A 22584-nucleotide genomic window follows, 5' to 3' on the forward strand; every position below is an offset into this window, starting at 1 on the left:
TTGAGTGAATCTTACAGTCTGCCCAAACCATCATTGCATTTAATCACATTTATAATTTAACTGTGCAATTATTGGAGTTACCTTTTTCCACCCCACAATGCCACGCAATGGTGGCCCGGCTGCGTTGAATTTGGAAGCTAAATTTTTCATAAATTATTAGAGGTACTTTTGATGTCTGCAGTTTTAGCGATCCTCTCGATAAATCGGGATGCGCCGTCATGAAATTTTCAAATTGCTTTAGTTGAGTTTGTTATTTGTTTGTAGTTATGTATTTCAGCAACAATTTAAACAACTAATTTATATTTGTAATTTACATTTTCAAAGGTTGCGAATTCTTTATAATTGCTTTAGCAAAGCAGGGTGTCGCCAAAGCGAAAAGAGAAAACTAAATTCGAAATTTTCAAAATTCAAAGCGATTATCGAATTCCAGAGCGCCAAAATTGAAGGTGCGAACATTTTCTTATTCGTATCGCATTACAAAATTACCTCCTGGTTTGTTGGCCAGCATTAAATAAACAATATAACACCAGAAACATGAAGATATTCAATGAGTCGGCTGTGCAGTGATTACCGTGGCGTTTAAGTTATGTACGAATGATACGTTGAAAATGTTCCTGCACCAACTCATCAAAATTTTCATTCCGAAAGTGACTTCGCAAACTTAATCCTTCCGAGGCTGGACTTCAGTAGTGGTACCAGTTGAGAATACGCTCTAGACGTGAACGGATAAGATGTTTAGCAGGGAAGGAATATACTACCACAATCTAAACCGACGGAAAATAAATTGCGGTGTAGGTACAGAGGTACACACCGAGGATCATGATATTTTTCCGTCAACTAAACTCAGCTAGCATTTTGCAAGCAGTAGTACTAAGCATAGAGAAGGCCTGTGGAGTTCTAGGAGGCGACTGTTTACACAGACAGCCAAGTCTACGTAATCGGAACGGACCAGGATGTTTTATCCCGTCAAAAGACTGTCAACTCGGCAGAATTTTGCCACGACAACAATAACAGTTTCGTCGTTACCAAAGATCAACTCAAGCGTAGTAAACAAAGCGAGGAAAGCTTTTAGCTCACTGGCATGTTAACTCGACTTTTTCATAATTTGGATTCCTGGTCGTTAAAACATTTTTGGCAAAGAAAAAGCGGGCGAATTGGTTATGTTCGTGTCTGACCAATATGAAATTTGAGCAAATACCGCAAAGTAGAGGGAAATCTACAACCAAATCCAGCTTAACGAAATAGTTACAGCCAAAATATGACAAGATAATAAGTTTCATAGATCCAGGAGTAGTATATACAGACTTACCGTTAACAGAAAGGGGAATTGACTGTTTGGAGAACATGCATACATTGTAGAGTTTAAAAACTCAAAGGGAGCAAGTAATGGTTTTCCACTTTCTCTGTAAATGTCCAACTCAATCACAAATTGGATATCGTAATTATGGAGTCCATCAGACAGCAAACCTTGAATGTCTGCCTGCAAAAAGCATAATGGAGATAAGTAGGTTGAGGGCATCAAACGGCTTGAATATATCAATAATTGAAAGACTGGACAAAATGGCGGTTTTCTAAAAAATTTTTTGTGAAAAATTTACGATACGGGATTCTTAGTCCTTCGATCATTGCGTGACAAATCCAGCGGTCCAGCTTTTCCTACAAAATTTTTTCATCTACTTAGAGAACAGATTTTCGAGAAAAACGCATTTAAAGTTTTGTACGCCAAGGTTTTTTGACACAAAACAAAGTGATGAATTATTTTCAACTCTCTCTCTTATCTAACACATTTCAACATTTATATTTCATTGCGAGCTACTCTTCAAATCTTTAGATTTGAATATTTATAAGTACTGTCAAACAAGGTCAAGTAAACAATTTTTACTTAAATAAAAAACTGTCAAACTTCGCTCCTAAATATTATTATTTTTTATTACTTATCGTAACTATTAACATTAATTATTGCGCTGCCAGAAAACATTTAGAACCCAATCCCGGTTATTGTCGCCACCGAAACAGCTTTCGTTTATTTGCACGTCAATTATTATCGACCGATTTTGACTGCTTGTGCAATTTATTTATTTTATTTCCCAAAACTGGTTCTTCGACCTTTTATATGAATTCGTAAGCAACAGCGACGTGCGAAAATGCTGCTTTCCTCAAAATGTGTTTTGAATAATTTGTCTTTTTTTCACTTATGAAGTGGTCTGGTTAGTTTGATTCTGTGACAGGTACAATTTGTCTGTCCACAAAGTTGAATCCTATCAATAAATGTTTTTTATGTGTCGCGTTCAGGTGTTGAGACGAACAAGTTTTGTATACCTGTCAAAATATGTCACACTTCTGCCTTGGATATCAAGAGAGCAATAAATTGGCTGATTATGTGTTTAACGTTATTCTTATTGTTTGTTATGGCTTTTTGGGGTTTTCTAGATCATTAAGCGCAATCATACTGCTTCCTTTGATATGATAATGCAGCGGGTAATATTTTAGATTATGGCAACAGAAAATAAGCTCAAACGGGAAGGAAAGGTGCAAAAAATTATGAGCTACATAGGCTGCTATATATATTTCTGGACTAGGCAACACTAAGTGTTGCCAGGTGCAATCTGACATTTCCATTGGAAAGTTTAGATAAAACCCCCCGGAAAATATGTTTTCAAGCCTAAAACTTAATTTAAATATATAAATATACGGTAGCTTTCCTATGCAGGCTCGGAATATTGGAAATATAAAATAATAATAATCAAGTAGTTACATATATACCCAATACATCATTTGCTTGCGCTTTCTACGGAAAAACAGCAAAATTCAGATTTTTTTTATTTTACTATATATTTTATTTGCAATCTATCTAAAGACGATCAGCAAATTTTATAAATATAACCATCATAACATTGATCGAGCTCCGTTGAGATTAATCAATAACATAATTAAAAAAAAAAAATTTTGAAAACTACTTAAAATCCGTCTGGAAGGTTCAAAATGTAAGTTTTTTTAGGCATCTAACATCCATACTGCTGTTCAGTAGTTCAGTAGATTTATTGCCAGTAAGTTTTCATGATTAGAAAGTCTATCAAGGTATCTTCGAAAAGCTTTGCTGATTTCGTCTTTAAGAAAGGGTACATTGAAATCTTTGTGGATTTCGAAGTTGCTTATATACCAAGGAGTACTTGCAATGCTTCTTAAAGTCTTACATTAATATCTTGAAAGGATTTCAATGTTGGATGTACTCGCCGTACTCCATAACTGCATTGCATATGTCCATACTGGTTTAAGGATTGAATTGAAAAATTAAAATCAGTACATTTTTCTTGTTTTAAATTTGAGCTGCTTCAATTTCTCTTTTATGTGTGTCTTCCAAGTGAATCTTCTGTCCAAATAAAGAACTAGGTATTTGACAGTGATTTCTGGTATTGTAGAGCCATTTAGTGATAGAAAAGAACATTTTTTGTTTCTTAATGTAAACGGGGTTTGAACAGATTTCTGTGTATTTATTTCTATCTTCCAATTCTTTAGCCATTTTTCGACAATATTAAGTTGTTTTTGAAAACTATGTCAATTGTCATTATGGTTAAAACTTGTGGCAATAAATGCCGAATCATCAGCATAAGTTGCTACTTCTAAATCATTGATGATCGGCAGGTCAGCTGTTAATATTGTATACAACACGTGACCCAAGATACTCCCTTGCGGAACTCCAGCGTCAATCGAATACAGCTCAGAAAATGCACCTTTTTCCTCGACATACAATTTACGGTCCTTTAAAAAGACTTCATAAGTAGATAGTAAAGTGTTTAATTATTCATCAGTATTTATTTTGTCGCCTTCAAAGTAATCCCCACCAGTTGGTTGGATGAGAAAAAATCACACGAAGCGAAATCTGGACAATTCATTACGTTTTTGGGTTTAAATTTGATCACTATCGCGACTGGCTTCGGATGGACATTATCATCGTGTAAAATCCATGAATTGTTCTTCCACAATCCCGGCCGTTTTCGAAGCATGTTCTCATGCAAACGCCTCAATATGGCCAAATACCCTCTATCAAACCACGAATATCGAAAAAAAACAACATCACCCTGATTTTTGAGCGGCTTTGTAGTGATTTTTTTGGTTTCGTCTCTTTTTTTTATCACCATTCCGATGATTATTGACTTATTGCCAATTTGATTACAATTTCTGGGCTCTTTTTTCCAGAATGTGCGTCCTCCACTTCTCTGTAGCTATCATATTTGTCAGCAATTCTATACTTTTAAGAGCGGTTACCTCACGTGGCACTCAAAAATTTGATACCGTTAGACAATTGCACGCAGCATTTCACTTTCCAGCCATTCACCTGCTGAGAAGTGCACATTTGCAGATTCTTAAACAATGCAAACACAATGATCTAACATTGTTCGGAGCAAAGCTGCAATCAGAAATAGTTGTTGCAACGCTTTGTTGCACATGTAGCTAATTGTAGCGCACGGCCAGCCAGCGCTGCACATTCGTTTTCAGTTATAAAGTCATTTTCAACGTTCGCACGCTCAACGCGGAATCATTCTGTCGCGCTGTGGCAGCGGTACACCGGTCAACAACAGCTGTACATGTGCAACAATTACTTCTAGTTATGTGGCAGACACAGAAAAAAGTGGTGCTAACGGTAGAGGTAGTGCAGTGTGCGGGCAGTTGGCAATAAACGCTTAAAAAGATTCGGTCAAAAGTTGCGGGCCATTACTCATGTTCGGCTCTAGATTTTTGTTGCTCTGTTGCATGCAGTGAACCCAAAACTCAAATGTTGATGGCGATATTGTTACGAGTTTGTACACTGCTTGCATTGCTGTTGTTTTTGCCCTGCCTGGCGATTCTACATTTGCACTTGTAGACTGCAGATTCAGAGCAGCGCCATTTAAACTCGCTCGACAAGCGTCTGGCGTCCGCTTGGTTGCTGTGGCATGAACGCCACACAGCATTGCTTGCCACGGCATTCACTTGTTTCGCATCGCGTTTGCGGCAGGTAATTGATATTTGTTGGAAATAATTCTTCTATTAAGTCACCTTTGTTGCGCAGCCTAAAACAACAACAACAAAAAATGTTACATATAAATGTGTCGCTTTTTCTTCCAAATCGTTCCCGAAAGTCGCTTACTTAACCTCAAACGCGTACGTGTACACGCTGCAAGCAAATGCTGGCGACACGGTGAGGCGTATACGTTACATTTGATTTTAGATTTATTTTCCCATTTACTCGCTTAACTGCGTTTAGTGCACTCTAAATCACATTTCAAGCGCCCCAATCCAGCACTCATGCGCAGCTGTTTATTTATTGTCCACTGCTCACAGCGTTTTTGCGCATTGAATTCGGCATTTGTTGCTCCCAAAAACATAAAATCGAAACGCCTTTGGGGCTGTTCGCTGCCTCCGAGTTGGCCTACATTTCAGATTAAATGGATCTGACCGCTTTTCCGGCAGCTTTGCCACAGTTTAGTGTAACGGCTTTTTATGATTGTGCGCAGCGCCGGCGAATCCATTACTTATGCGCATATAAATTGTGGAGCGGCGATCTCTCGCTTATGCAAACATTCGCCGGTGACTAATGAAACACTTTTTGTCCTCATCCTGGTGTCTGCAACAAATGTCGTTATTAACATCAAAATTTTCTTATATGTTAATTTCCATGATTTATTGTTGTTTATTAGAATGCCATTATGCTAATCGTACTTTTACTTCTAAAAGTGCGCTTTAACTAACTTCGACTAATTTTAACTTTCTGACGGATATATATTTTAGTTACAACTCACAACAAAACTTGCAACACTTTTCAGCAGCCAAAAGTCATTTCTTTTTTATTAATTTAAGATACGGTGCAGTATAGTCTAGCGCATAATAATATATATCTAAACAGAAGTTGAAAGACACAAACTTTATAAATTTTGAAAAAAAAACGCAAAAATGGAATTACTTAAAATTAGATGGGAAAGGCAGAGAATGATCGGAAACTGATATGGCAGCATATTATTAAGACTAAGCAGTGTGAAGGGTTATACAAGGTCTAGTAATAGAAGTTCATAACTATGTATTAAAATTATCTTGTTTTATTTAATAAAAATTATATTTATTATTATAAGTTAGAATTATACTAAATCGGCTGGCATTTCGAAGATAATTTTATAATGGAAATTTCATATAATTTCAATTGGAAAAAACACGGGCAGTCGGTTTTCACAAGGTTTGCTTTAAGGCGAATTTTTAACCCAAAAAAAAAATCATTCGACGGGAATTGTCACGTTCGAACTATAATGTGGATGCATGAGGGCCTCCATAACCAAGCTAATGTAGCTTCTCACTGGACAATCGATAAAGATAGCAGATTCTAACGCACCAGTCTGACATCTTCGTAGTTGGAAAGCATTGTTTCACAGTCCTTAACGAGAGGTTGTTTTATGAAAAAATTTAGTGCTTTTGGAACCAATCGCGCTTTCATTTTTCTTAGACTCAATCTTCCAAATTAGTTTTCATTGATTCTTCCGATATTCCAAATATGACCGTAAGATCTCTGATTGTTGATCGGCGATTCTATAGCATCAATTTCTTTATTTTATTGATTTGCTGATCATCAGTTGATGTTGATGGTTGTCCGTGTGGTTCGTCGTCAACGCCTTCTCGACCCTCTTAGAACCATTTGTACCAATCAGAAACACTTGCTCGCGACAAACAATTACCACCAAAAGCATTTTCCAACATTATCAACGTTTCGGAACAAAAAATGTAATGGTACTTCTTTGCTGAATGTCAAATAGTCAACTTAGAAAAAAAATATTTCGATGAATGGGTTTTGGCGTGAAATTTAAGTGCACAAGAGATGCTCTATTGTTTTCCTGGTACCCTGATCTAAATATTTCCCGCAATCTTCTCGATCTATCAGCCCCATCCTAAGGACGTGTGTCCAAACCAGACAGTGACTAGTTAGTATTTACCATAGAGTGCCAATAGGGATTTTGAGTATTTCCGATTTACCTACATATACGTATTTGCACATGACATTTGCTCTTTTACACCCATTTATGCAAAACTGAATGATCGTTTTTGAATAATAAAACTCTTTTTATTAATTCCCTTATTTATACAAGAATGTAATGCTAATGACCTTTGCATGAAATCACATTGCTTGTGTTCTTAACATAATTATCACGTGACCAAGCATATTCAAGATCAAACGCAGATTAATCTACCATAATTGACAGGCAATGTCAGTTGTTTGTGGAAATAGCCAGCACCTGCTTCTAAAAAGAAGATAAGCAAGGATAGTTGCTATGATCGCTCAATTAAACATGGCTTAAATCTAAAATTTCAATTAATCAATTATATGTGTGGCGGCTTTTGCCTTTCTTGTGGTTGCCTGCTCAACTTGATACAATTCTATACCAATCATTTGGAAATATTTTGTATTCTGTGCGGTTAAAAGTCTCCTCCTACAACTTGATATTTGAGTACCATAAATAATTTATTATCTACTATTGTTATTAGTATTTTATTACTTATGAAAAATAATTACATTTTTATATTTTTTCAATAGTCACCAGGGCTATCGGCTATAATGCTGTATATGTGATTATGAGTAATTTTTTGCGCTCTCCACTAGTCTGCATTTCCCTGGTGGCTGCTGATAAAGTTTGTTCAAACATTTGTGGCAATCACCCCAAATTAGGCAGAATTGTCATTGGTGCTTTCTTGTAGTTCGGTCGCATCAAACCAACCGCTAGTTGATGGTTGTTACGCTCGCCTGCAGCTGGCTAGTCTTTCATTCGGTTGGCCATTAGCCTTCCGCGCGTTCGTTGTGTCTTTGGTTTGGCGATCTTACGCACTCATTTCTCACCGCTGACTAGCAACCCATCTATAGTCATCGTTGGTGTTTGTTGCTGAATGTGGTGTGTAGCTGTTGTATTGGTTTACATCTTGCTGGGTTGGCATTAAATTGCCGTTTAAAGGTTTCAATTACGTTCGACAAGTTTAATGGAGCTTGAAGTGGTTAGGAAGGAGTGTTGGTTAATATAAAAATGTTATATTAAGTATGCTTTAATTAGATTTGTTTTATAATTTCTAATGTGAAATATGAAAGGATTATTCATTTTCAAGATTTACGATTCAACATGAAGAATATTTTGAGTCAGGAACTTTACAGAAGGGAAAAGTTTCCAGTTTTTGAAAAAAAATTGAGGGTAAGAGCAGGTTGAAAAAAAATCTCAATGAGCGTGGCTATTTCTTCTTTCCACTAATATATTGTAATATTATACTTGCTTTAGGTACTTATGGTGTGTAGTCCTACGCATAGTTGCGTCGAGTGCTGTGACCAGTTCTTACGCACTGCGGATACTATGTGGGAGGCGTCTTCGCCTAATGGCTTTGCCCCATTCCAAACTATCGAACTCTTTTTGCCTTCGGTTTCGTTTTGTGATGAATTTCTTCCGAGAGGATCCCTTTCATAAGAGAACAAACCGTCAACTATTATAACCACGTGATCGCTGTTTGTGAATATGTCTGACACCTCTTACTTAATGCGTCTGCTCAGTGTATTATTAACAAACATTATGTCTATTATAGAAACTTTATTTCCTTTTTGGTATGTATTTTTCGTGTGGTTCGTTCGGCAGGTTTCTAAAATGAGACGCCCACGTAGGTTTGAAGCAGTAGGCCACACGTTAAAATCACCTGCTATTACTATCGGCGATTGCCTCTAGTTTCTAGAGACAGTTACAAAAGGATTTTTTCGAAATCTTTAATTTATGCGCTGGGAGGGGCATATCAGCTTAAAAAAATATTGCGTAATCGCAAAAGTCTTTTCGTATTTCTGCACTTTAATGAACCAAATATGTTTACCACTTTTTGCCATTTTTCCGCTAGAGACATTATTCCATCAGTGTAAGACTTTTCTATTTTCTCGGCAAAAAAGTGCGACAAGTAATTTTCACAGGCTTTTCCTGGAGATATATGTACATACGATTGCAACGACATCTATTGACAAAATACGAAAAGACTTTTTTGACTAAACAATACATATATATTACTAAGTTTTCCCAGAAAAAATACCCCTGGAAAATAAAAATGGTTAAATTTAAATAGTACACATTTCCTTCAAATTTTAATGAAATACTTTTATTTTGATCTTATTTATTTTATTATGCATTGATGGATTTAATTTTCAAAACACTTAAGTCCCTATGCATTGTAAGAACGTTGTAATTGTTATAATTCTGCTGCACCACATCTATTTGTATATTTATATCAGTAAATATAATTAAATTTAAATCCCGCTTGAGGCCGGATCTGTTGAGCACTTCTCTTTGAATGACGGCGACGTGTGCAAATGAAGTAATTACTGGCGTACAAATTAAAACGGATCTAGTGCAAGATATATGCATTGCTTTAACTAGCATATGCTATTTGCGCTCGCATTCTTAGACTTTTTAGTGCTTACACTAGTTTTTTATTAGTTTCAAAAATGCGTACGAAAAAGCTCAAGGAATTCGCAATTATTTAACAGAAAATTACAACAACTTTTAAATGAGTGAGAGAGGTGAGTTGATGGCGGTGTGGATTTGTTTTGAAATTGGGGAAAAAAGTAGTATTTATATGCTTTATTTGGACTTTGTTTGCCATTAATTAATCATGCGTATTAATTTATTTATGTATCACTAATTTTCGTTAGTATTTTTAATCCGAATTTTTCTTTCTTCATGCTTTTTGCAGCTACTTTTTTCGTTGTGTTATTAAATAGCTACACATATAGTTGTAAATATTATACGAATCAAAGCTAATCAGCAATAATTGTGCACCATTTTATGGCATAAATTCATAGACTGCACTTTTTTAGTACTAGTCAATATGTGCGCTACAATAATTACAAATCGAAATAATGAAAACAAATCGTTCGATATATTTTATATCGAATCGCTAAATATATATTAAAAAACAAGCGCAGACTTAATCGAATTAAACGCTTGTCTTGCTCTTCATTAAGCTTATTAATGTTTAAAGTGTGTAGCAAATGGTTTTGTTATATAGTTGTTAGTTATAATTGCTTATAAATTAACTGAGATTAATGGACTAAATTATGAAAACCGTGAAAATCTTTCAATATTTGAAATTGTTAGTTATAAATAGGCACTATAAATATATGAAAAGCTGAGCTCGGGTATATAAATAACACAATTATTTCAATATCATAATGCAAATGCGTTTAGTTTAAATGTTGGAAGGCATCAAATATTGAATATATGCCTACGCTAAGCTGCTGACGAGGCTGTCTTTTCAAATTTTGTTACATTAGCAAATAAACAAAAGGCAGTGCATTCGAGTTGGGCCGGTGCAAGAACTAATAAAAGCCGAAGTGAATGGATATTATGTCAAAAAAGTTAAGAAAACAACGCTCCTGATAATGGTTAGATGCGGTAGATATAAATTTCAATAACATTTGTGGCGTTTTTATAACAAAAATGAGAAGCAAACTATTTATAGATCATATTGTGATTATTTGTTATACTTAAATTATAGTTAGAATTTTTTCGTTTATAGAGTTGAAATATAATATACCCTTCACCGGTGCATTTGTATTGCATGAAAAGGTGTAAAAAAATCTGGATCTTGCTTTTCACCGGTCAATTTATATGACAGCTATATGCTATACCTTGCAACGTTGACAAACAAAAAAGTTTTTCATACCAGCACTTAAGTTTTACCTGTCATTTGTAAGGCAGATATATGCTACAATGAACCCAAAATAGCAGTTCTGTACAAAACCCAGATCGATATCTGAATAACTGACTAGTTGGTTTAATATACAAATGCACAAGCGGAGAGGGGAACAAGAAAATATTACACTGAGCCAAATCTGATGAATATGACGTTGATCGATGGTATTTATTGTGTTTTTGGCTTTCAATTTGGTCACAATCGTAGCTCGATGCGATTGCTCTTCCACAATTCCGGCCATTTTCGACAGATGTTCTCACGTAAGTGCTTGAATATGAACTCCTTAAAGAAACTCCAAAGAAAGAAAAAATCATTCGTACGGCTCGTGCGAGATGTTCAGCTCTTTTGGCATCTCTCTAACATTGGCCTGACGATATTCAAGCTCCATATTCTTCATTCAGTTGAAGAGGTCGGAGGCCATTCAACGAGGCATGTCTTCAACTACTTCTCGTCCGTCATTTAAGGCTTTGTACCATTCGTAAGCTTGTGTTTTTGATAAAACTGAATAACCTTAATCTTTTTCCAACATTGGGAATGTTTCCGCAGACGAATTTTGGTTAGAAAATTAAAATTTGAGACAAAATCTTTATTCGATATTTTTATCCATCGTAAAACTCGCAACCACTTCTGAGGTGTACTGACTTAAGCAGCTGGTGTAAACAAGCTGGTTCATAGATCGCGCTCAAAAATAGGAAGTAATCCTACCAACTTAGCAAAGTACATCGATTTGAAATTTCTCATATTCGAGAAATTTAAATTAAAATTTCTATTTAGTGGATATCCGACGTTTATTTTTGGGTGTACAGACATTCTGGCAAACTTAATACATCTTGGTAGGGTATAATTACTTATTTTTGAAAGTAGCTATAAAAGTCATCATTAAAATTTCATTTTTTTGTAGTTTTTATAATTTATAACTCTTTATATTTCTAACAAAAAGGCAATTCTTCAATCTGTTATGCACTAGTATTCGTTTTAAGTGTAACGTACCAATTTTCCCCCTGGCTCTATAGATTTTATCGTTTAGATAGTTGACTCATCACACCTGTTATCAACTTTATAATTAGACATTCTTTAAGCTAGAAATCAAAATTATTATGTTAGAGGCGTTTACGGTTGTCAACACCTTACACCACCACCACCGCACCCCCCGCTGCCGCCAAGTACGCTCTATCAACGCAAGCGCTCGCTTTTCAAGTGCCTGGAAAACTTTTGAAACCCATAAATGTGAATATTTATATTTGGAGCGGCGCCTATGCTGAACTAACGGTAACTACGTATGATACCTTTTCAATGTAGTGAGATTTTTGCCGCCAATTTATTCTTGTTTACAATTTTTACTATTAATTGCCGCTATAAGGCCGTTCGCGCGCCAACCACTCGCATTACATGCAAACTCGTTTTTCCAACTGTTCACCAGAGACATAAACATTTTGCAACTATTTCTGTTATTTTATGAATGTGAGTGTGATTTTTTTGAATTTTTTTGAATTTCTCGCACGCTAACACGGACGGTCTCCAAGTGGCACTTACGAAAGACATTATGCGACGTTGTACATTTCTGCTGGTGAAAAGTTGGAGATTTTGCAACAAAACTACAACACGCTATGGAAAAATTTCTGCTGAGGCGGTTAATTAAATAATCAGCGTGAAAACAAGCAGTGTAATGCATTGGAAAGCAACTGGGGTGGATTGAAAGAACTGAAAGAGAGACGGGGGTGCTGAGATGAGTCAGAAGATTTTTTTTACTCTGAGTTTTAAATAATCTTTAAATAACATAATGAGTGTGGCAATAGATTAAATTTGTTAGGTTTTGTAGCAAGAAGAGTGCTCAGACTTCGATTTGAAATAGACAAAAGCTTACTTATCTACAGCAACCTAATGTCACGGCATTTAATGTTGGTAATTAGCACCACAGCAAATGCGTGTGTAAAAAAATAAGAAATAATAAAAAAATATAAAAAAATCCCTTTCTAAAAATTCGGCAATAAACCACCGAAAATTGTTGTTTTTCCAAGCACCGTTGAAAAATTTACTGTTTCAGTAGCAATTAAACCACCACCTCGTTTGCTTTATGGTGCGGCAATAAAAATCAAAGGATTACGAAATCGAACCACATTCTCAACGCTATCCAACGTACAGCACCCATATTCATGGTGAGCAACATAAAAATAGATCTTGCACCATATGATACAAAATTTTACGGCGAATTTTAATTTCTTTTCAACACACACACAAACATACATAAATACACTTATGTGTCTTGTAAAAAACTGAACGAGACAAAATTATCGACGCAATTAAATAAGATAAAACAAAATTGCTGCCGCCAAGCACTGGGCGGACAACAGTTCAATCAAATTGAAGAAATGTAAACCAGTGTACGTAAAATCGTAACAAAGTGGCAACAAGAATTATAACCATTTTCGTATTGGTCAATTGCTAGTAGAGCGCAAACAGCAAGCGGCCGGGGTGTAGCGGTGGCAGGAGTCGGTGAACAAGTGAGCGAGTGAATGAGCGCCTTCGTGCGTGTGCTAATTTCGCAACCTTTAATTTGAGTCATTTGAGAAACAGAAGCAAAATGTGTTATTATAGACGAGTAAATGCGGCTGTGCCGACTGGCTGGCAGGCTGCGGCGGGAGGGGCTCAGCAACATTCGTATAATTGTTGACAGACTGCCTTCAACTGCTACAAACCCCCAATAAGTGTGTGTGTGTGTGTGTGTGAATGTTTGTGTGTACAGTTTGACATGTTAGCCATCTCAAATGGCAGCGATAAAGAATCGGCAGTTGCCGGCGGCTACTGGCTGCCATTTTGGCGATTTGTACCAAATGTGATGGCAAACATTTAATGCCGACAAGACGCTGGCGCACAGGAGACATAAACATGTGTGTCTCACATGTGAGTGCTTGAGCGGTGACCGGCTGATACACCGACAGGCAGTCTGCTTAACTGGCACACAAGCCGAGCCATTTCCAACGACAGCCATTTGACAACACGACAGACACTTAAAAGCACACACTTCGCTTTTGCCCGATACAGAAAAAAAACCTAACCGCCTCCTTGTATTGAGCAATTGGTTGTGGCAAGCAGCTAGCTGCCTGCAATTGCCACTGCCTGTAGTTATTTGCTCCACATTCGCATTTTGCCTGCCATCATCATAATCATCGCGCGGCGTTGACGCATTCACCGGCCACTTGCTGGCTTCGGTTGGTCAAATGCTGCAGCTGGTGGCTCAGCTCCAGCTGTTGCCTGCCGCTACGCTTCTCTAAGCTTTGGCTAGCAATATAGTAGTTAGCAATGTAATTGTAACTAACTAGAAGTGTAGCAACCAACCGAATTGTGCCTGCGTCCGATATGAGTGAGCGGAGTTATGGTGAGCGTAAACCGGCGGTTGGGGGTTGGCGGTTAGCGGAGGCAATAACTTACGGTGATTATTGCACTTAACGGTCTGCAAATTATGGTGCGTTATGTTAGAGGTGATTGCAAATATTTGGGCTAAAGTTTGTTCAAAGTATTTTAACTACATGCTTAAGTTCAAAAATGCAAAAATGGCACGAAAAGCAGGTGTGAGACAATTTTGATGATGTGATGAATTCGTTGTGTCAAAATGTAGTTCGATAACACTTTTCGAAAAAGGCCTTTTCAGGCATGCAGCTGGTCATTTGTTATTGCATAAGGCTAAAGTAACATGCAACATGAAACAGCAAAGACTTCAAATTGCTGCTTTGCACGGGTGTTCTCATTTTCTAATCTATTATTTAATGTGAACTGGAAGAGGAGATTGAGTTCATTATCGCGTTGCGAATTTTACAATGGATAAAAATTTCGAACAAAGAATTTTTCTCAAATTTAGTAATCCTAACCAAATTCCATATGCGGAAACGTTGCGAATTTTGGAAAATCTTACGGTGATTCAGTTTTATCAAAAGCACAAGCGTACGAGTGATACAAAGCTTTCAAAGACAGTCGAGAGATCGTTGAATTGATATTCGCAAAGGATGGATATTGTGCGTAACAATCCTCAGGCAAGTGTGCCATCTCTCTAGGCAAAAGAGCTCGATATCTCTATCGAGTCTTTTCGAATGATTTTGGTAGATATTTTGGGTATGAAATGGACTTTTACTCGACTCGTCACGATGAAGCTGATTTTTTTTCCAAAAAAAGTACCGTTAAAAAAATCTCTTTAGACATGCATGATCGTGCAAATTCCTAATCCACATTTTAACTGCCAATGAGACATAGTTTACAGGGTTTGTCCCGAAAGTAATAGGACTGAGTCCATTTAAACAAATTTATTAAACCAATCGTTACAATTCTTTATAAACTTTCAAAATAAGTTCCTTTTGCGTCGATGCAACGCTGCCACCGCGATTTCGAAGCATTGAAGGCGTCACTGAAGGCATTCCCGGAATAGCATTGAGAGCTGAGGTGCATTCTGGTTCCCTTTTTATTGGCTTTTGCAGGCAAGGAAACAGAAAAATCCGTTGGGATCCACATCTGGTCTTAGGGCAGCTGCGGATAATATGAATAATTACATGTTTACTATTTTTATCAAACCGTTTGAATATAGTGTGCAACTATTTTGACCAGCAACAGGCCAAACTAAGTTTTATGAAAAGTTTTAAAATACACTTTGAATAAGAATGAGATTGTTCCATAAATGCGTTTAAAATCTAGACTTATTGTCTGGTCATAGCGGAATCGCTAGACCCAATTACATCTGGTTGCGAACTCTGTTGTCCTAGTCTCCTAGTCTCGTGGTGAACTTCTGGACTTCGTGTGTATTTAGTAGACACTGATCGACCACTAGCTTCAATGTGACTGTAAATTATTTGCCTTTCGGAAGGTTCTTCTTGCCGCAATTGTAGGAGTTTGTTTCTTGATGCCAAAGCGTCCAAAAGGCGTACATATGATAAGGCTGAGATGGAAACAGCCGACCACTTTTGTGAGATCCTCTTTTGGGTCGACCTTCTTACCTAACCTAACCTAATCGTTTTTTTATGAAATTACTTTTATGACGTGATATCAAACAAGTTCTTTCATATTTTTTATTAAATTTTACCTTGAGACATTATTCCATTAGTGTAAAATTTGTATCAGTGTAGATCATTTACATCAAACTTTCCAGAACCGAAGGAGCGAACAGTTGTTGTGCTAAACAAACAGCGTCGTCTCCGTAAACTTCACACATTTCATTGGTTATTTTCACTCAATTTTGAACAACTGTAACTTTTTTCAAATTTCCTGAATTAAATTTTTTAAATTAAATGAAATTTAAGGTAGCCCCAGTGTGACACTTTCTAAACAAGTTTTTTTTTATGTGTTTTTTCGATAGTTTATATTTTCAAAAATATCCTGTGAAATCTTGAATAGTTTTTGGATGACATCGATCAACTTCAATGACCTAAGGTCTTTTTGATTGCTTCAAAATTGTCAATTTGGCATTAAAAAAAATACCATTTTTTTACCTAAAAACAACAACAAATAAAATTTCAAAATATAGCTGAAAAAATGCCTTATTACGTTCAAAGAAGTTTTAAATTTTCAATTGCGTACTTTTTCCTAAAAAAATTCACGAAAATAGCCTAATTTTTCATGCGCCACTCTCTTATAGCCCCTTAGAGTCTCACCTTTCCAACACTATTTGGTATTACACAATGTAATTGGTATCACTGCAGATATGCGACTGCAATGACATCTATTGACAAAATACGAAAAGACTTTTTCGTCTAGCTAATATATATATTTTTTTTTTTCAAAAAACATTGTTCTCAAATGTGACATATAACATTTCTGCTTCAATAAATTAGCAAAAAAAGGAAATTTAAATCAAAATAAATACAACAAAAATAATAATTATTAGGTATCTTTTGCATATTGATCTCTTGAAATTAGTCAGCTTTTTTAGTATTTTCTGATCAGACCTCAGTTTTCCCACAGAAAATTAAATCGTGCCGAAATGTGGTTGTCTATACCGGAGGTGACCTTGAACGTTGCTTTTAATTTAAATTTTGTGTCATTCAGTCATGATGATGGATTCAGTGAAATCACGCGCCAACAGCAAATAAATTATGAGCCATTTTTCCGGCAGCGACATGACGCTTTTTGTTGTTTTCAATGTTCTTGGTGGCTTATTAGTGCTAAAGTCAAAAAAAAACAAAACGCTTTGTAAGCGTCTCTGTAAGTAATAGAGTAACCATTATTGATGCAAAAACAAAAATTAGCACAAAATAACATTTTTATACCACAAAAAGTTGCATTAGCGCATTTTTAAGTCAAAGTAAGTTAACCATAACCACTCACCAAAAAAGCGACAATTAAAAGACAATAAATAAAAAAAGCAAAATTGCACGCTAAAGCCGTGTTTTTAATTGTTATGCAAAAGGATTTAAAGCGCCAAGCGCCGCAAATACCAAAAAGCAGCAGTAAAATCAATTGTTGCATGCCACCTAAGCAGCGATAACCCCAACAGCCATACCAAGAGTGGAGCTAAATCAAACATAACAACAACACAAACAACGCAAACATGCACCTTAGTCTCAGTCACGGCTTGGCTGCTGCGTTGGCGTTCGCCGCTTCTAACGGCTGCCTTTGTTGTTGTGGCTACTTGCTGATTCATTGCTTGGACGGCTGCTCAACTGCCTGTGACTTTAAAGGTTGTTGCCTCGCTTGTGTTCGTTGATTTTCCCGCATGTTAAACCCGTTGCTTGCATTATGTACATATGTATGTTCGATGCATGTTTGTTGTTGTTGTTTGCTGGTTACAGACCATCTGACCGTTCCGCAAATGCAGGGCACTGTGGCAGTGGGTTTGCATGCCTTGTGCCATGTTGTGCACTTCGTGTCGTTCGTTTGATTTATAAGGCGTGATCGTTAGCAGCGAGCGCTTGGGAACACAAACCACAACAGGATATTGACCGAAAACTAAGAAAAAATGGGAAAGTGATGTATGGTAATTTTATTAGTCACTATTCAGCGACGCAGTAGTTTTCAAAAATTTATAGTTAATGACAAAATTTTTTATTTTATGTGAGGATTTTTTTTTTAGTTTTTATTAAAATATAATTTCCTAATATTTGCAGCTTGAACTAGGTATATTAAGTTTTCCATGACGTTTTTAAGCCCCAAAAGGAAACGAACGAGACTAGTTCTTTACTTCCGAGATATCGATCAGACAATTCTACACACGTCTTTTTCTCCTCAAGAAGCTGTTTATTTGCCGGAACTGCCGATATCGGTCTATTTTAATATATACATAGCTGCCATACATTTTGAACAATTGCAATTAAGTTCTTGTATGAGAAACTTTTTCATTTGGAGCGATATCTACACGAAATTTGGCATGTCGGACTTTCTAAAGCATCGCTACAATATTTGAAAAAATTGTTGAGATTGAATCACTATAACATATAGTTGCCATACAAACTGAACGATTGGAATAAAGTGCTTGTATGAAAAACTTTTTCATTTGGAGAGATATTTACACGAAATTTGGCACCGATTATTACCTAAGTATATAATGTAATCTCCTGAGAAATTGTTCAGATAGAATGACTATAACATATAGCTGTCATATAAACCGTCCAAACAAAATCAGTTTCTTGCATAGAAAGATTTTTTATTTGTGAAGGGAGCAACCGAAGTTAACGTTTTTTTTGTTTTTACTATACCATAACCATGATATTTTGGAGATTCCTGAGGGTTTGGTGAAAATTTTGAATTTGCTTTCGAGTAATACCAAGGATCATCAGCAGAAATTAGAAGGCGCGCATGTCTGATCTCCCATCAGAGGTATAAGCGGCACTTTCACTTGGGTTGCAGTAGTTTTCCTCTATCTTTTTTAATCACTTTAATTAGATCAAAAAAATTCAGGAACCAAAAAGTTTAAAGCCCCTTTAGAAGTGTCTGTGAATTTTATGAAAAGTTTTTTCACGGCAGAAAATCTTAAGAAGGAGGCTGCTTTGAAGCTTGTTTAGTTTAAAGCAACAAAGCTATTCGAAACATTTAATTAGTACACTACGCCGCTCGAAAACAACTTAAATAAATTATTTATTTTTGGTCTTAATATTTCCAAAGGCTTTCCTACTCAAGCGGCACGAATGTGGCAACTAATGAGGCCTACTTAAATTTAAATAATAACTATTTTCTAATGCCAATAAGAACCCAACAGCCACAACGTTCGACTTTCGATATTTAAATTACTTGAAATTAATTCGAAGCCGCCTTCGCCCGCTTCGGCGCTGAAGTTTGTGCCTTAAGTCTTTTGTTTAGCGCGAAATTACCATAATTGGCGTTGAAAACGGTAAGTTAAGCAGCGCCAATTAAGCAAATCAGCAACAGCGCAACGTGACCATCACAATAAAGCACCCTGTCCAACGCCCACTGCTGACACCCCAGCAGCTTTTGACCACCAAACAGCAACAACTACAGCGGCCATAATCGACAGCAGCCTTCGAAACGTTAAGCGGTTTAAATGAATTTGTCAGGTTGCAATGAAACTGAACACAACTCGGATATATGTATATATTTTAATGCAGACGTTTATGTATGTATATGTATATATATTTGTGTGTATGTGTTTGTTGGAAACGAGCACGTAATTTGTAAATCAACAATAATTACCATTGATTACGGCTAATTTCGCTTTCGCAGAGCCCCCGGTGGGCATGGCTGCCTCTAAGCACTGCCATTGACGCCAATAAACGAGCGCAAAAGTACAGCAATTCATAAATACCCACTCGGCAGTGCCGCATTGCTCCTCGGCCGTCGGTTATGGCTCATTATTTAGCGCGTAATGATTTGTGGATATTGCAAAATGTAGCAAATTCCGTGCAGCGCTAGAACTGTATCCGGCATTGAGCCGCTGCCTGGCCACAAAACCAGCGACGTACTTACCTTTTCTGTGTGTGTGTATGTGAGGCCATGGCTGAGCAGTCAAAGTAGCAAATACAGTGCCGAGCTGTGCTTTAGTTTCGATTTAATTGCTTGGTTTTTGCATGCAAGCGATTATGCAATTTTTATGCGCTGCAATGGCGGCTTGAGGACAAATTGTCGATCATTAACATTTTGATGGTGCTAATAATTTGATAATTCAGCATTGCCAGTGCTGTTGGCTGGCTGCTATAAATATAAAGTATGTTGTAAATAGCTGCTAACAAATTATGTTTTAGTGCTGTGAGTAAACACAAAGACACGGGACACGTTTCATTCGGCACTTAAATTGTTATTAAAAGCAGTGCTAAGTTGGCCTGTTTGTGGGGCAATACTGTAAATGAAACTTGTTCATTTTCAAGACTGATTTAGTGGACTTTTGATATGTAATTTATTCTACCATAAAATTTTTTCTATTAAACATTACTGCCTTTATATCATTTGGTTAATTCAAAGGCTATCATTGAACTTTTATTATAGAACTATGATGTATGGGTCTAAATCTATATTCGTATGGTTTGTATGTATACATACGAGATATATGTACCAGGTTGTTCAATAAGTTTTGTCATTTGTTAAGAAAAACACAATTTTATGATTCAAAATACATTTTAATATTCACTATAATCTCCCTGAATATTAATACACTTGCTCTAATGATCCTCCAATCTGTGGATTCCATCCCTGTAGTGAGAATCCCGAAGGTCTTTCAGTCAATCGACAATCTTCCAAAACTATAACCTGCCTTATGGCTATGATTACTGGTGTTAAAGCGGTTTTTGAACATCCTTCACTTGGATCGTCTTCAAGGCTTTTACGATCACGTTTAAATTCAGTAACCCACCTTTCTACTGTTATATACCTCCTTAAGTCGTTCCATAAGAAATGCTAAGAGCGTTTGATGCCAATACGTCTGTAACCTTTTCGATGTTTTCGTCACAACCAGAGGTAAGCAGACTACTCGAGTAGGGCAAGGTTTCGGTGACTTTACGATCTTCACTGAATGCTTTGCACAACCAAAATAGTTACTTGAAATTGCTGTGAATAAACTCCTACAAAAACACTTCTACAACATCGCCCACGAGGATAGAAAGAGATTGTATCTATTTATGAAATTTGTCTCTGTTTGAGCTCACATTTAACATGGACCAGCCCAGGTCGGAGGTATTGTAAGGTTCCTAAGCTACTGAATTCGTGAAAGTTATTTAAATATATCTTTTGTTTCATTGACAACTTTGTTTTTTTTATTTACTTGGATTTACGAGGATAAATGTGTGTAAACAAGGCAATATGAACAAATTTCAAACTAAATTACTAATAAACCTCAAATGATTTTGCAAAACGACCTTGCGCTATGTTTTGAAAGCAGTTGCGAAGTATATCTTTTTCATATTTAGTCAAAAGTAATTTAAGTAGTTAATTAAATTCACTGTTAATGCGCATGTGATGCTACGTGTTTTAATGGCCACACATATGCTTAGCTACATACGCAAGTAAGTAAGTCTGTAGCGGCGATTTTGCAGTTTAAGCGCGCTCAATCGATTATTAGATCGGACGTGCGGTACTAAACTATTTCATTGTGCTCGTAAATTATCAAAAACTTAATAGTCAGTTACTGAAGCTTTTAAATCGATTATCTTTGAATATTTTGATACTTTAAATTCGTAATTTTGTAGACAATATGTTTCTTCAAATGAGAAAAATTTAAATTGCAATTTGTTGGATTTTCATCTTGTATTTTCAACTTGTATTTTCAACTTGTATTTGAATTTCTTATTTAATAAATGCCTTAATTTTTCTCTACTTTCAGATACTATGTCTCAACTATTCTGCAGTTCCAAATCTACCGTGGCATGTGTCGCGTGAGCGGTCAATATGTGCCCGGTGATCCACGCAAGCCTTTGCATCGCTGCGACGTGTATCGCCATCCGGAAGCAGGGAATTTACTGAAGTAAGATATATGGTATAGAGAAGACAGTAAGAAATTTCATTAAATATTATATAGTAAATAACTAACTGAAAAATATGAATTGAAGTTAAAGAAATTTTTGTAAATTTTCCCAAAAAAAAAAAAAAAAATTTTTTTCTAATTTCATTCTAACTTAAGCAGCAATATATTAAAGAAAACTATTTTCTACTTGCAGAAGCATAATGGCTAAAGGTGCCTCACAGCCGTGGCAGGAGGTGCTGGAAGAGACGCTCGGTGAGGGTCGGTTGGACGGCACAGCGCTGCGTGAGTACTTTGCGCCACTCGAGGAGTGGCTGCGTCTGGAGTCGTTACGCACGAACGAGTTTGTCGGCTGGAATTACGATGGCGACTACTGCAAGCGCAGCATTGAGACGGCGAACCTGCAAGTAACGGGTGGTTACTATAACGCGGGTACTAAGGCAGATTGGGTGCGATTGCCAACACTGTTGCTGGTGGTTTGGTCGCTGCTTTTTATAAGGCGCAGAGTCTAAGGAAAACGAAACTCTTTGCTAGGTTTAAATGGTCGGAATTTATACTATTTTATGCATATGCTTATATACATATATTTATTTTATTTTTTTGTACATGCCTAAAATGTTTAAAGCTTAAAGTTATTGATAATGGAGTTTTGTTGTAAATTAAAAAAATAAAATTTATTAAAAGTATAATTGGAATATTGAGTGTCTGTTTGTCATTTTATTTGGGCTTTCTTTACACGCTTTTGTTCTGTCTTAAGAATTATAACAGTTGTATATTCAAAAGCAAATTGAAGACTAATGATTTTGGCTTACCAAGTTGATGCCAAATCATTGTACGCAAAAAAGAAAAACTGAAAATCATTGGATGATGAAATGCATCGGAAACGAAAGATAAAATAAGACACCTTAAGAATGGGGTCTTTTTTCCAATTTTTGAGAAAATTTATATATATTTTATAGTACGGTAGATATTTC

At 36.3% G+C, this 22584-nt stretch overlaps 1 protein-coding gene across 6 annotated transcripts in view; it reads left to right on the forward strand.

Moving 5' to 3' along the window:
* The window catches only part of LOC105232282 (angiotensin-converting enzyme), a 118520-nt gene extending 96215 nt beyond the window's left edge, over positions 1-22305 (forward strand). For all 6 annotated transcript variants that reach the window (XM_049447758.1, XM_049447743.1, XM_049447767.1 and 3 more), the window contains exons 9-10: positions 21473-21613; positions 21807-22305. In XM_049447758.1, coding sequence (XP_049303715.1) covers positions 21473-21613; positions 21807-22122 — 457 coding nt within the window. In that variant the 3' untranslated portion in view covers positions 22123-22305. The remainder of the gene's footprint in view (positions 1-21472; positions 21614-21806) is intronic.
* The last annotated feature ends 279 nt before the right edge of the window (positions 22306-22584 follow it).

This window comes from Bactrocera dorsalis, chromosome 1, assembly GCF_023373825.1.
Source record: "Bactrocera dorsalis isolate Fly_Bdor chromosome 1, ASM2337382v1, whole genome shotgun sequence".
Taxonomy (NCBI): Eukaryota; Metazoa; Arthropoda; class Insecta; order Diptera; family Tephritidae; genus Bactrocera; species Bactrocera dorsalis.